General features: G+C 37.3%; 1 protein-coding gene across 3 annotated transcripts in view; it reads right to left on the bottom strand.

Moving 5' to 3' along the window:
• Brf (Brf RNA polymerase III subunit) overlaps positions 1-16,153 on the bottom strand; it is a 193,685-nt gene that overhangs the window by 160,835 nt on the left and 16,697 nt on the right. For all 3 annotated transcript variants that reach the window (XM_083118907.1, XM_083118909.1, XM_083118908.1), the window contains exons 4-5: positions 15,514-15,650; positions 225-329 (exon numbers count right to left, since the gene is read on the bottom strand). In XM_083118907.1, the coding sequence (XP_082975033.1) occupies positions 225-329; positions 15,514-15,650 (242 nt within the window). The remainder of the gene's footprint in view (positions 1-224; positions 330-15,513; positions 15,651-16,153) is intronic.

Raw genomic sequence — 16,153 nt, 5'->3', positions numbered from 1 at the left:
TCATTTTTTATCAAAATTACTAAGATTAAATAATAGCAACTTTAATACCCTGCTTATCTCATAAGTGAATCCATGAACGCTGTAAAGCAATAGTACAGGCTGATATGCATTGTTGAAATGGCTATGTCCTATGAACAATGGATATTGACATTAATGTACAAGATTATCGGCACTGATTGAAAGCAGCATCAGCTCAACCCTAGAAAAAAAATATATGTACTCACCCATGGCTGGAATGTTGATGCACAATGCTTGGGATAATCTCAAGTAGGTTCTCCCTAATTCATACACACATATCTGCAGCACATCACTGAAATCTATAAGCATGTCTAATACAGAGTTAAGGTACATTTTATCCACTATTGTATGTCAAAGTCAAATGAAAAAAAGAGAAATTTAAAAATGGAAATGATAGCTGCAAGAAATAGTCCAAATGACAAAGGTGTAACTTAGGAGTGGCAAGAGGGAACTTGCCCCAGAAATTTTCAGGTTTATTAAAATTTACAAGTTAGGGTTAGGCTTTTGTTGATCTTGATTGAGCTGAAGTTCATGTTCTACCTCCCACCAAAATTTAGGCCTCACATTATACTGATGCCAATTAACTTAAAATATCAATTTAAGCAGCTGCTGGCATAGTTAATAGTACAAAATTGTCCATTAGCATACTTATTCACTGTGAGGTTCAAGAATTGAAGTGGAAACACCAATAAGCTGAGAACAACCTATGCTCCAACATCAGCACAATTCCATACTTTAAAAGTTCACAGGTTGTAGAAGAAAATGATCCTCATAATTACATTCATCTTATACAGGGAGGTAGGTGCATATTATATCTACTAATGTTACTTAGCAACCTTGTCCAAATGACATGGCATGCATGCTCAGGCAGCTAAAAGACTTGCAGACTGGCTGGTTCAGACAGATGCAGTGGAAACTGTCATTATTTTTCTAAAACTAGACTTCGTTTGAAAATGGTGGCCATTTTTGTTTCATGACTTGCAACATTTTTGGCCTATGCAGACAGTTGCGATAATTATGATAACTCAGCTAAGAAAAATTATAGAAATCTGTGGTAAGAAACATTGTTTTAAGTACATTTCAGGCTACATTTTATGTTCCGTATCTTTTTTCACCACATCTAATGCAAATGGCTGAAATTTAGGGTCAAAACTGACTGATATTCAATTTTGAAGGGAAATCAATGTATAGGATATTTTCTTTAGTAGGTAAGCAATGAAATATCAGAGCTATAATTCTTTTTAGAGTGTTACTATCCTGCCCCCCACACTTTACCTCCGCACTCGAGGTTCGGTGCACTTCGTACTCGGCTCAGATTTTTCTAGGGGTATCTTTCTTTGTACGACAATGCACGTGGGTTGCTACAAGTCAACATAATTATATAATTAACTACAAGAGACAACGGAAAATCTTTTGCGAAACCTTTATGATCAGGGGGATAAATTACCTTGTCCAGCTTGTGTGAAATTTAAAAACGGAAATTTTTGGTATTTTCTATAAGTTTAATTAACGTAAAATTTCAAGTATATACAAGACGTATCCGAACGTTCATTTCTCTAATTATTTATCAGGCCAAAACTCTAATTTTGATGTTGGAATCTCTATTGTTTGTACCTGGATGCTTTACATTTCATGAATTACATCTGAAGTACGCTTGTCACAAGGTAGACTCGCGTTACTCCAAGAAACGTCTTAACAGGCGCTAGGCCGCCCGACGTGTACATTTCTCAACCTCCACGGTGACAAGGCACTAGGCTGCCCGGCGCACCGTAATTACTTCAAAATAACATCCAGTACAAACTACCTTTTTACCTGTAAATCGGACACCAAGGCACTAGCTTGCCCGGCAATCCAATCTCTTACAGCATCCGTTTCGGGAGATCTGTCCTCCGGTCCTAGCTAACCGAAGCAAAAACAGCCTCTCCCTTCCAAGTCTCAGTTCCAACAGCCGACTCCCCCACTCTCATCTGGGAGTTTATATACGTTTTGTTGGCGTCTGTTGCCAACGGCCCTTCTTTCAAAATTTTTAAGCCCGCCTTTCTTTTGAACGTTCGAAACACGAAGAAAGAACAGAGAGCTACATGGTATTTATACATGGAATAATACGAACAATGCATAATAAATTGATTTACACTAATCACACATATATATGTTTATACACTTGATTACCCAATTAATTAACATATTAATAAATATTTCAATAAGGAAAAAAAACACTGTTGCCCTGACACGAGGGCAGGGTAACAAGAGGAAACATGTACATCCAAAGATTCAGCAGAAAATATTTTGAGCTCTGTTACTGGTTTCCGCATTGAGTTAAAGCTCTTTGAAAATGCTCATTTTTCTCAAAATTTGGGCCCCAAATATATGTCTGCTTGGAAAGGTCTTCCCAATGGCATAGTGGTTATGTCGACGTTTTGTAATCAAAGGGTCCTGGGTTCGATACCCAGTGGAGGCATATTCTGGTTCGGATCCCACTTTAATAAACTGTAGGTTCAGTCTCGATTAACCTTCCTTGCATAAAGTTGACTTAAAACTGAAATCAAACCGATATCTGGTTGGGAATCTAATAAAAGTTGATATTTACTGCATAAAGAGGTACCTGTAAAAAATTTCAAGATTGATATTACATGATTAACAAAGTTACAACAGGGGGAAGTTTGGCAAAAACAGACAAATTTATGTTATTACTTACAATTATAATTATTTACTTTTAATGAACTATCATGTAATTACGTACAATTATTGTACGTATTAATTAATTGCAACATACAAATGGCATAGTAAGCCCGTTAGTAGCTATTATCAAAGAAAAGGTGTGTAGGGCTGTGTCAAATATTTTCTGCTGAAACTTTGGATGTAGATGTTTCCTCTAAAAATAATTATAGCTCTGATATTTCATTGCTTACCTACTAAAGAAAATATCCTATACATTGAGTTCCCTTCAAAATTGAATATCAGTCAGTTTGACCCTAAATTTCAGCCATTTGCATTAGATGTGGTGAAAAATGATACGGAACATAAAATGTAGCCTGAAATGTACTGAAAAGAATGTTTTTTACCACAGATTTCTATAATTTTTCTTAGCTGAGTTATCATAATTATCGCAACTGTCTGCATAGGCCAAAAATGTTGCAAGTCATGAAACAAAAATGGTTGCCATTTTCAAACGAAGTCTAGTTTTAGAAAAATAATGCCTGTTTTGAACTACCATTGTACAAGGGTTACAACGACAAACAAATGAAAAATTTTAAAAATGGTCGAGCGAACAGTGCTGGACAATTTGGTACGAATTGACCCTGAAATTTTAGGCAATTTCCAAAAAAAAACTTAACATTTTCGTTAGAAGGAACAAAAAACAAAAAAAAAAAATTTTTTGTAGAATAAAAGCATGTCCTTGCAATGATTTTCAACATCAAAAGTTTTTGGTTCCATCATACCCACATGATGAAAATTCAGATTTTCGTAACCTAGTTTTCCCACAACAAAAATTAGGCTACAAATCCATTATTAGTCTTTTTATAGGCATTTGTAAAAATTTTTGAGTGCTGATCTATTTTTTTCTGAAATTCTCATTATTTCATAGAACTTTGTGTAAAATTTCAAAGAGATCTGATGATTGGGTAAGGAGAAAAGAAATAAAATGTAAGCAAGGGTATCTTGTGTCGAGGGTCTCAAATAGTGACGGACAACACTGATTTGATGACATTTCAAAGTGCTGTAAAATGAAAACCGTTTCAGATAGAGCTTAAAAAATTTAGGGGGTTTGTTTCAACTATAAAGGAAAGGTGTATAGCAAATTTAATCGAAATCGGGAGCTGGTGGGTGTCATGATCTCGTTATAAATTAAATACACAGTACACATTAGGAGAAAGGTTTAACAGTCCGTCCAATGATTCACCACTTTTTCACAGACATTACCAAGGAAAATGGAGGAAGGTAAATACTGGTATAAAAAGGTCCGAACTCACCTTAATGATCTTTGTGAGAAACAGGCATAGTGCCCGACTTTTCACTTTTATGTTATTGTGTGATGTGTAATTCATTTAGTGCCTGGTCATTTTTGATAGAGTAGCATTCTGTGTATTTCTAAGAAATTAGAAAAGCAATGGATCCCTACTATCTATTTTCTGCTTTGTATTCCTTCCTATTATGGTTATACGTGGGTTGGAAATTTAATAGTGGCAACACTGCTGTCAGGGTGGCTACAAACAAGCAGAAATAAAATTCCCTGACTTTTCCAGGTTTTCCAGGACAAAATTTATATTTTCCCCTGGCAATTACAAACTATAGTAAATCGATGTTTTTGGAAATGGAAATAATAAACTCGTACAGATCCAGGTATAGATTTGTTAAGTACCAATATTATCTTCTATGAAATTGACTTAATTTCTCTATTCTCTATGATTTGAATTCAAACTGCAAAATAGTGAATTTGGAAAATTATTACAATTCACAAGCTAGGGAAGGATTATGGAATTTTATCATACACAGCAAATTTAAAATACAATACTTGATTATTTTTATAAAGTTACGACTATATAAGATTAGAGTGAAGAATGATTGATTAAGAAATACATTTTGTAATTTATCAGTCTCCTTATCGATTCTCGGTATTATATATTGATATTTCCACTGAGGTTTGGAATTGGAACGCTCTGCTTGCAAGAACCATGAGTGCGGACTCATTTTTCGATGCATAAAGCTGCTTCTCTCTTCTCTGTAAAGCAAACAACTTGACTCTTTCATATAAGTGAAACAATTGAATTGTACAAAAGAAAGTGTCATATATCCTTATATTATCAACGGGATTTCTGCTTCAGTACAGTACATCCAAGTGAAGTACTGTGAAACTGACAACATGCAGTTATACCATTATTGCTGACAAAAAGGGTATGTAGGTATTAGAAATTTAATGCAAGCAATTAATAGAATTGCATTGTATAGGTACCTGATTAGCTAACAAAATATTAAAACAGGAACACTCTGTTAATAACAGCTTCTGAAAGTTCATATACGAGGGGCATCCTGAAAAAAGCTCCAATGGTGTCTGTACGCAGCACTAGTGGCCAGAGAGTGACACACACATGCTGGCAGGAAGAAGTGGCATGTAGCTGTTATCTGGTAAAGTCGCAATGCAGGCATTTTAGGACAGTTCTAGGTTAAAGATTGCAGCTCTCATACAGTCTCCCACTGACTGCGTTGTAGCCTACGCGTAGTAATCAGATTTTTGCACGCTCAGAATTTGACACAGAGCCACCAACAATTGTGTAAGGTGTGCAGACCGGATGTCATGAGTGATAGTATGGTCAGACGATGGTGCAGACAATTCACAGAAGGCCAATCGAATGTGCACAACCCCATACAGTTGAGTACACGCGAGCCCTTTGCATGACTTCAGGTGAGAGATCTTGGACTACTCCCTGTACAACTCTGGCCTTGCATGTACCAACTTTCATCTATTTGTTCAACTGAAGAGGTTTCTGGCAGAACAAGGATTTGACAGCTACACTGCGGTAGAGATAGTTCCAGTCTTTGCTGTCAGACACATATACCATGGGCATATAAAATTTAGTGCCATGCTAAGACAAATGCCAGAACAACGGTGGTGATTATGCTGAAAATTAGGTTAGGACTCACTGGTACTAATGCAATAAATTACTATTGATATTCTTGTTTTAATTATGCCTAATCGGTAGAGACGTTAATTTTTTTCACATTGGTGATTTTTTTTGATTTTTTACTATTCAGTGTTATTTTCCCCAAAATTCACATTTTCATTTTAGTGCATTTTCTGGCAAATAACTGAAATTATACCTTCATGGTGTTTTTAAACTACTGTTTCAAATTGTAAGTCACATGGCCTACGCCTCTTTGTGAGAGTTTGATATTTTGGAAATTATTTTCCATACCCCCTTTTTAATTTTAAGGTAAGGGTTTTAGATAACGGAATTTTTCTCGCATATACTGAAGGGTGCATAATGACCATAAGTGGTGATGCACCCAAAAATTTTAAATCAATTAATCTCATGTGACAGATACAGATACATTATGGCACCAAAAACTGGCATTATCTTTTTTTTTCCTTGACTTGTTAGTGTTATTTTTCCCAAAATTCGAGTTTTTGTTTTAGAACATTTTTCTGCCAAATGTACCAAAACTTGATACTTCCATTGTACTTTTAAACTATTATTTTAAATTGTAGGTCACATCGTTTACGTATTGAGGAAGTAAAAGTAAAGCGCTCCCCTGTGCTTAGCACCAAGCCATGAAGGCATCTAGGGGGTGTGAAGTTAGGGCCCCACACTTTCTTGATCACGGCCGAAGGTGGGGGTGATGTGATCAGCACCACACTCCTGGCTACCTTTACCCCCAAAGTTTCCTCCAGGTACCTGCTCGATACGATGCTGGGTGGGTCCAGGAGCAGTTTGAACAGGTGGAAAAGATCCCGGTTCTGCCCGCAGGGTCTCTCGTATGGTAGTCAGATGCCCTAACGACTGAGCTCCATTATTTCTCACTCGACAAACGCCGATGGTGTGCACTTATCTTGGTAATTCAAAACACATCTCGCGCGACAAATACTGAAGATGTGGCTCCCGTGTGATGGTAGATACGCACTAGATCTCCTGTTAGAACCAGATGCGTATTCTGGGCACATGCAATGCATGAAAAACTAAATATGCTGACCAAGGCAGTAATTTATTTTATTAAAAAACATAAACTAAAAGGCTAAACACTTCCATATAGAATGTGGTTGGACTTTTTAATCTCACGCTCTTTTCCCTTCATTTTTCTTCCTTCTCCTCTCCTCTTTTTCTCTTGTCCTTTCCACTCTTTCCAACATCTTCTTCCATTCTTTGTTTAACTTCAGTCCCCCATTCCAGTTCATTGTGTCTTCTTCGCCTTTCTTCTCTATTTCCTTGGCTTCCTTCCATTTTCTCACTAGCATTCTCTTCTCCCTTCCTATCTGCTTAGCCTCATCCCACTCTATGTCATGTCCTGTTCTCTCGTGTGTTTAAATATTGCATTTCTCTCTCTCTTAAGTCGTACATCATCCCTATGTTGTTTCAACCTGTTTTTCAGCCTTTTTTTTCGTTTCTCCTATGTACACACTCTGACATTCTTTACATTTTACTTCGTAGATAATCCCTTCTTCTTCCTCTTCTCAGTTTTCCTTTTTCTTGTTAGCATTCCTTGCTATTCCTAAGATGCTTCTTCCTCCCTTCCTGTAAGTTTTAATTCCTGCTATTAAATAGCCTATGGAAACAGCTGGAAAAGAATGGCTATGAGAAGCAGGATAGACTGGACATAAACAGAAGAAGTAAGAAAACGGGCAGGGGAGAATTGGAAGAGAAAGAAAAAGAGGAGAGAAGGTTTGGAATAAGGAGTATGGGGAAGACCACAGAAAAGATATGCAAAGTGCTTAGGAAAGCAGGAATTAAAACTTACAGGAAGGGAGGAAGAAGCATCTTAGGAATAGCAAGGAATGCTAACAAGAAAAAGGAAAACTGAGAAGAGGAAGAAGAAGGGATTATCTACGAAGTAAAATGTAAAGAATGTCAGAGTGTGTACATAGGAGAAACGAAAAAAAAAGGCTGAAAGACAGGTTGAAACAACATAGGGATGAAGTACGACTTAAGAGAGAGAGAAATGCAATATTTAAACACACGAGAGAAACAGGACATGACATAGAGTGGGATGAGGCTAAGCAGATAGGAAGGGAGAAGAGAATGCTAGTGAGAAAATGGAAGGAAGCCAAGGAAATAGAGAAGAAAGGCGAAGAAGACACAATGAACTGGAATGGGGGACTGAAGTTAAACAAAGAATGGAAGAAGATGTTGGAAAGAGTGGAAAGGACAAGAGAAAAAGAGGAGAGGAGAAGGAAGAAAAATGAAGGGAAAAGAGCGTGAGATTAAAAAGTCCAACCACATTCTATATGGAAGTGTTTAGCCTTTTAGGTGAAAGTAAAGTTGGAAAGTGAAAGTCATCTGCTAGAAAGTTCCAAACAACTTTCTAAATAGTCTGGAGGGAGTAATGTTTGTGTATATATATTACCCTTCTTGCTGTATCTGGTTACTTTTGTACTTGATACAGAGTCTGAAGAAGACCTTGCTAGAAGGTTGAAACGTTACGTTAGTTTATGTTTTTTAATAAAATAAATTACTGCCTTGGTCAGCATATTTAGTTTTTCATAATCATGGAAACAAGGCTTAATGGAGTTATAAATGCAATGCATGCGTCAATTGTGGGAAAATAATAATTATTACTTTCTTTCACTTCAGATCCAAGAAATGTAATATAAGCTTAGTTGAGTGCTCTCGTGTAAAATAAATACTTCTCCTATATGAAGAAATTAGAATGTAGAAATGCTCATTAATGTCGTCGCAGAGCAAGCTCTCAGATGGACCGCATCAGCGAAAGAAGATTTTAACGTGGGCTACTAGCATGCTTCTTCCCTCCCCTCTCTGCTTTTCCCCCCTCACAATGCATGAATATCATGTTGGCTGCATGCGGTGAGGTGATAGCTACAGAGAAGAGTATGCTTGTTGTTTCGTTGAACAAAGAGGTGGCAGCGATTGATTTTTTTCCTTGGAGGTACAGTGTAATGCACATTTAGTTTACAGTTTGGTTTATTATTATTTCTGGGCCTTTTTCAAAGTTCCACATGGCTCAGTGCAGTATTTTCCCAAAATATTTTTAAAAAATGACGGAAAATGAAACAGAGGGTGTGATACAGGATTATTATTATTACTTGACTTTGTGAAGCTAAAGAATGAGTTGATTGCTCTCTATTCTTCCCCGAGTTTGAAAAAACCTGTACATGCACTAGTACCATATATGAACACGAACAATATTCGTAACATTATGAGTGAAACTTACAAGTTGGCTACACTCATTTTGTCAATGCCAGCTTTAACTGCATCAGTGTAACGATTTCTTTCAGCATTAAGAAGAATTAATAATTCAGGGTGGCTACAAACAAGCAGAAATGAAATTCCCTGACTTTTCCAGGTTATCCAGGTCAAAATTTACATTTTTCCCTGACAATAAAAAAACTAAACTAAATCGATGTTTTTGCAAAATGGAAATAATAAACTCATACAGATCCACGTATGGTTTTGTTAAGTACCAACATCATCTTCTATTAAATTGACTGAATTTCTCTATTCTCTATGATTTGAATTCAAACTGCAAAATAGTGAATTTGGAAAATTATTACAATTCACAAGCTAGGGAAGGATTACGGAATTTTGTCATACGCAGTAAATTTAAAATAAAATATTTGATTATTTTTAAAGTTACGACTAAATGAGATAAGAGTGAAGAGTGATTGATTAAGAAATACAATTTGTAATTTATCAGTCTCCTTATACATTCTGTATTATATGTTGATATTTCCACTGAGGTTTGGAACCCTCTGCTTGCAAGAACCATGAGTGCGGACTCGTTTTTCAATGCATAAAGCTACTTCTCTCAGCTCTGCAAAGCAAACAACTTAACTCTAGCATATAAGTGAAACAACTAAATCGAACAAAATAAAGTGTCATATTTCCTTACATTATCAATGGGATTTCTGCTTCAGTACAGTATATCCAAGTGAAGTTCTGTGAAACTGACAACATACATTAATGCCGATGAAAAGGGTATGTAGGTTGCCTATTAGAAATTTAACGCAAGGAATTTATAGAATAGCATTGTATAGGTACCTGATTTAGCTAACCACACATTAAAACAGGAACACTAATAATATAAGCTTCTGAAAGTTCATATACGAGGGGAGTGCTGAAAAAAGCTCCAATGGTGCCTATACGCAGCACTAGTGGTCGGAGAGCGACACATACACATGCAGGCAGGAAGAAGTGGCATATAGCTGTAATCTTGTACAGTTGCAATGCAGCCGTTTTAGGACAGTTCTATTTAGGTTAAAGATTGCAGCTCTCACACAGTCTCCCACCGACTGCGATGTAGCACGCTCAGAATTTGGCACAGAGCCACCAGCAATCGTGTGAGGTGTGCAGACCGGATAGTATGGTCAGATGATGGTGCAGACAATTCACGGAAGGCCAGTCGAATGTGCACAACCCCATACAGCTGAGTACACACGGGCCCTTTGCATCACTTCAGGTGAGAGATTTTGAACCACTCTCTGTACAGCCCTGACCTTGAATGTACAGACTTTCATCTCTTTGTTTAACTGAAGAGGTTTCTGGCAGGGCAAGGATTTGACAGCTACACTGTGGTAGAGATAGTTGCAGTCTTTGCCGTCAGACACATATGCCATGGACATACAAAATTTAGTGCCATGCCGACGAATGCTAGAACAACGGTGGTGATTATGCCGAAAATTATGTTAGGACTCACTGTTACTAATGCAATGACTTACAACTGATATTCTTGTTTTATTTATGCCTAATCGGTAGGGACCTTGATTTGTTTTCTTTTCAAATTGGTGTATTTTCTTATTTTTTATTTTTTACTATACGGTGTTATTTTCCCCAAAATTAACATTTTCATTTTAGCACATTTTCTGGCAAATATCTGAAATTATACCTTCATGGTGTTTTTAAACTACTGTTTCAAATTGTAAGTCACATGCCATGTGAGAGTTTGATATCTTGAAAGTTATTTTGGGAAAGTTATTTTCCATACCCCCTTTTTAATTTTAAGGTAGCTAAGGATTTTAGATAATGGAATTTTTCCTGTATATACTGAAGGGTGCATAATGACCATAAGTGGCGACGCACCCAAAAAAATTAAAGTCAATCAATCTCACGTGACAGATAACGATATATTATGGCACCAAAAATTGGCATTATCTTTTTTTGACTTGTTAGTGTTAAGTTTCCCAAAATTCGCATTTTTATTTTAGAACATTTATCTGCCAAATATATATGTGCTTTTAAACTATTTTTTTTAAATTGTAGGTCACATGGTCTACATATTTTCGTGACAGTTTGATATGTTGGAACAGATTTTTGAGGAAGTAAAAGTAAAGTGCTCCCCTGCACTTTTCCATGACGGTGTATAGGGGTGTGGAGTTAGGGCCCCGCACTTCCTTGATCATGGCTGAAGGTGGGGGTGATGTGATCAGCACCACACTCCTGGCTACCTTTATCCCTCAAAGTTTCCTCAAGGTACCAGCTTCATATGATGCTGGGTGGGCCCCGGAGCATTTTGAATAGGTGGAAAACATCCCGGTTCACCCCTGCAGGGGATCAACCCCGGGTCTCTCGCACAGTAGTCAGACGCCCTAATGACTGAGCTCCATTATTACTCGCCCGACAAATGCCAATCGTGCGCACTTAGCTTGGTAATTCAAAACATATCTCGTGCGACAAATACAAAGATGTGGCTTCCGTGTGACGGTAGATGCGCACTCGATCTCCTGTTAGAACCCTGCCACTTTGCTCTGTGATGCAAATGGTTTTGATAAAAGTTGAAAAAATCGTGCGAAATACATGATTTAATGTAGCTGTCGGAATTATTCCATGTACGTATAACTCTATAGTTTACTCTTGAGTAAAATGTTGGAAAACTTGCATGTTCTATGTACACAAACATGGCCTAGAAAAGACAAGAATGTTGGATTTCATGGAATTTTTTCGTTGTTCTAGGACATTTCTTTAAAAAATAAATCGCTAAAAACGCCAACAATACGCATTTTATGCCAAATTCGCATTATTTCGATATTTCGAACGGGCGAAAAATGTGTCCAGACATCACTGCACATTCATAAGCACAACTTCGCAGCAATTACCATTTTTCACGGTTTTGGCGCTTGCGAAAAATAAATGTCCCTACTAATTGGAAATTACTTTCTGGCCACCCCTCGTATAAATCAGTAGATGGAAAGTGAAAATTTAGCAGGGGTGGCAGAGAAAAGTCAATTCTTGAAGAAAGTGATTTGCTTTTATGATTGAATGATTCGAGTAAATACGAGTATGATATTAAAATATTTATGTATTTATTATTAGTATTTTATTTCATAATATTGGACATTAACCTTATCAGTGAGAGATTAGTAACCATCTCTCACGAGTTTAAAGAGACAGGACAGAGAGTGGCGTTAATTTCATTGCAATACTAGTGTTGCAGTAAGTTTGAGGTTGGGAGCATGCACTTGCCAATTTTTATAACGTTCATCAATGCAGATTTATGTTTCATTTTTTTCGTGATATTATTCAATATATATCCCATTTGGTTGGATTATTCTTGATATCTAAGAATAGTGCAATGTCAGGGCCTCCCCATGGCGCAGTGGTAGCGTCGTCGCCTTGTAATCAAGGGGTCCCGGGTTCGATACCCGGTGGAAGCACATAGTGGTTCGGATTCCACTTTAAACTGTAGGTCCAGTCCCGATTAGCCTTACTGTGCACAAAGTGGACTTAAAACACCAATTCAAACCAAATCAAACCAAATAGTGCAATGTCATTGTAAACGTATGTTAACTTGTGCAAAACCAGTAATACGTCAGGATGATGAAAGAAAACCTTTGTAAGCACTGCTACATTAAATAAGGCGAAGTGAGCCAGAAGAGCAAAAAAATTCCAGCAGCATATTTGCAGTCTAAAGCTCTTCTTGTTTATCCATGCGATTTTTGTTGGATGTTGCAGTCCATGCAATTTCTGTCGCATGTTGTACTGAGATACTCTGTCGGGTGGCGATATTCGACAAAAATCGTATGTATCAATGGAACCTATTTGTTTCCATGTTCCTTCAGTTTGCCCAACAAAATGCCTTACTACGACGTCCGACAACTATCGGACGGCCCCACCCGCTCGTATCCCCTCCATCTGCTGACAAGTCGCCTTACTACTCCAATACGGACAAGAAAAAATGATAATTCAATGCATTTTCCACGTAATATTTAGAGGCTTAACCTTTACTCCCCCGATGATACCATATGGTATCATCAGAGTAAGGTCGTACTGGCCCGATGATACCATATGGTATCATGGTGCTGATTACGAAATGAATGTGCTTTTTGGACCTTCATACTCTTATGTTTGGGTGGAAACTCTGACACAGGTCTGGAGCAAGCCTGGAAAATTCATAGTGATGACCAACCTCGCCCCTCTCCGCTACATATCCATGCCACATTTCCGAACAGAGTTTCACATTTTGGCTCATTATTCAACTTGTATGGCACCCAGGAATATGCAACATGTTACAATCTCTTTGGAAACGTCCATTCTTTGAAGAGAATACTAAGGTTTGTGCTCTCTTCCCAAATTGCAGGAGAAGAGGGGGCAAATCCCAGGTTTTTTTTTTAATTCGGTGGTCGCGCCCCCAAACCCCCCTTCCTAAGTTAGGCGTTCTGAATTGTACACGGTTGCATGCTATGATGTTTTAGCTGCAAAACAAAACTTATTCCAAGTAGATTGCTCCCATAGTGTCCGAGTTATAACAATTTTCCTCCAAAAATGCAAATTACATATTTTTTGTAAAAAAATAATAATCACATCTTGGCTTATTATTGTATGGCACCCAAGAACATGGACCATGTTTCATTCTCTTGAGAAATATCCATTCTTTGAAAAGAATACTAAAGTTCGCGCCTTCTCCCCAAAATAGTGGGAGAAGAGGGGGAAACTCCAATTTTTATGTTTTTTCCATTGAAATTCAAGGGGACGAGCCTCCCACCAAGCCGCCCTTCTTCGGTCCGGTGTTCTCAATTGTACACGGTTGCATGCTATGATGTTTTAGCTGAAAAACAAAACTTATCCGAAGTAGATTGCTCCCATAGTGCGCGAGTTATAACAAATTTCCTCCAAAAATGCAAATTACCTATTTTTCGTAAAATATTAATAATAATAATAATAATAATCACATTTTGGATTATTATTCAACTTGTATGGCACCCAAGAGCATGAAACATGTTTCATTCTCTTGAGAAATGTCAATTCTTTGAAAAGAATACTAAATTTCGCGCCATCTTAACAAATAGCGGGAGAAGAAGGGGCAAACTCCAGATTTTTATGTTTTTTTCATTGAAATTCGGAGGTCGCGCCCCCCAAACCCCCTTCCTCGGTTCGGCGTTCTAAATTGTATATGGTTGCATGCTCTGATGTTTTAGCTGCAAAACAAAAGTTATCCGAAGTAGATTGCTCCCATAGTGCCCGAGTTATAACAATTTTCCTCCAAAGAGTGTTCGAATTTAAAATTCCCGGAGGACGAAATTCCCTGACATTTCCCTGACTTTTTTTGACACCTCAAATTCCCTGACTTTTCCCGGTTTTCCAGGTTTTCCAGGTCTGTCGCCACCCTGTAATTATATTAGAGCAACCCAATCGCAAGAAAGATTAAGTGCGCTTGGTATATTATCCATTGAAAAAGAGCTGCTTCTGAAAACCCCTGCTGAAGAACTCTCAAGAAGTTCTTTGTCACACACGTTGAGAGTTCCTTGGCAGGGGTTTTCATTGTGAGCATGAACAGCCCAACATCATACAGTACTGACGTTACACATTCATTGCCATAAAAAGCCTTCATTCTCTGATGAATGTCAATGGGGGACACATTTTCTGCAGATAGAAACTCTGTCACCACACATAGTTTCAGGTGCACCGACATAGTATGGTTACATGCTGCCATTTTCCTCGCTCTAGTTCAGCAACCCCTGGTGATAGAAGTTTGAAACTTGGAATGGAGAAGGGGGAAAGTCTGAAGAGTAAAATGCATGGTTGCTCAAAATCCAAAATGTCTTTACACAGTCAAAAAAATAGAAGGCATTACTTTTCAGCCCACCCTTGTATAATTTCAAGAACAGTGAATATTAGTTGTTGTAATTTCAATCAAGTTTAGTCTATTTTTGCAAGGCAATTTTCATTATAAACAAGAAGGGGAGGGAATTAGAGAAACATGTCATATATGCTAGTGACAAGCAAGATACATTTTTGAACTAGTACTGCTGGTCTAGACCAGCCTACGAACCTCTCTTATATATATATTACAGTGTTTCAATTAAAGAGGATCATGTCATTTCTTATGCGGGGGTTATTTCTTATGTAATTCTTTGTATATATTAAATCAACGAAATAAATAGTCTTTTTTATATATTTTTAAACTGAACGTCTGAGCTATCATTCAAGATAAAAGAACTGAGTCTTTCCCTAATATCCATGGTAAAGAATATGGTAGTTATTCAATGTCTTTTAATTCGATTGAACTACATTGTTAGTTTTCTAAGTGTTATGCTAATTATTTGCCTGGGGAAGTAACGAAAACAAGTAAGAGGTCGAGCCAAGGCAGGTTACTCTCCCCAGAAGAGCAAGTAAAGCATAACACACTTAACTCCTATAATGTAACTAAACTTATTGAGACACAAGAAATCAATGTGACATAGAACTTGCATCAAGGGAACAGCACAAACATTTACGATGAATGCAATATATTTCAGTGCAGCTATATGCAGTGAGTGGTGTACGGTTTATCAGAAGTGAGAAAATTAATATTCTATATTATACCTCATCATACTAAAGCTAAAAAAAAGGATACGTGGTGTTCCCTCTGTTCTGCATGTGATGTATACGCAGGCAGCTATGACATGTGTAGTTTTTCGACCTCGTGTTAGGTGGCGGTTCAGAGCCATCTTAAAAAAATTAAATGCTGTGTCGGTACAGTGAGTGTTCAATCTGCAATGGAAGAGAAAAATGCATGAAATATTTCGTTTTTATGGTTTCCCAAATATTTAAAAATTGTTTTTCACATACAGGCATAATTTGCTTTGTGGCATTTCACAATCATAGTTAATGCTTATTATATTCAGTGTCCAATTTGATTCTACAGCAGTCTTCAACAGTCAAGCATGAATTTTTGACATGAGTAATGTGTATTTCTTTTGTGTACGTGTGTGTGTGTGTGTGTGTGTGTGTGTGTGTGTGTGCTAATTTTCTAACACTTTTGCCTAATTGCATAATTGCAACAATGAGGACTGTTGATGATTACATGAAATTGAATGGACACTCTTCCTCAAAGGAGGAAGGTGGAAAGAAAAAAGACTAACACTAGGATCAGCCACCAAAGTGACAAAAAGTATATTTGAAAATGTGAAAAACTAAATATGCTGACCAAGGCAGTAATTTATTTTATTAAAAACAAACTAAACGTAACGTTTCAACCTTCTAGCAAGGTCTTC

The sequence above is a fragment of the Lepisma saccharinum genome, chromosome 3 (assembly GCF_977018435.1).
Source record: "Lepisma saccharinum chromosome 3, izLepSacc3.1, whole genome shotgun sequence".
NCBI lineage: Eukaryota > Metazoa > Arthropoda > Insecta > Zygentoma > Lepismatidae > Lepisma > Lepisma saccharinum.
The sequence above is the reverse complement of the archived record's forward strand: the minus strand, read 5'-3'. Positions and strand labels throughout refer to the sequence as shown.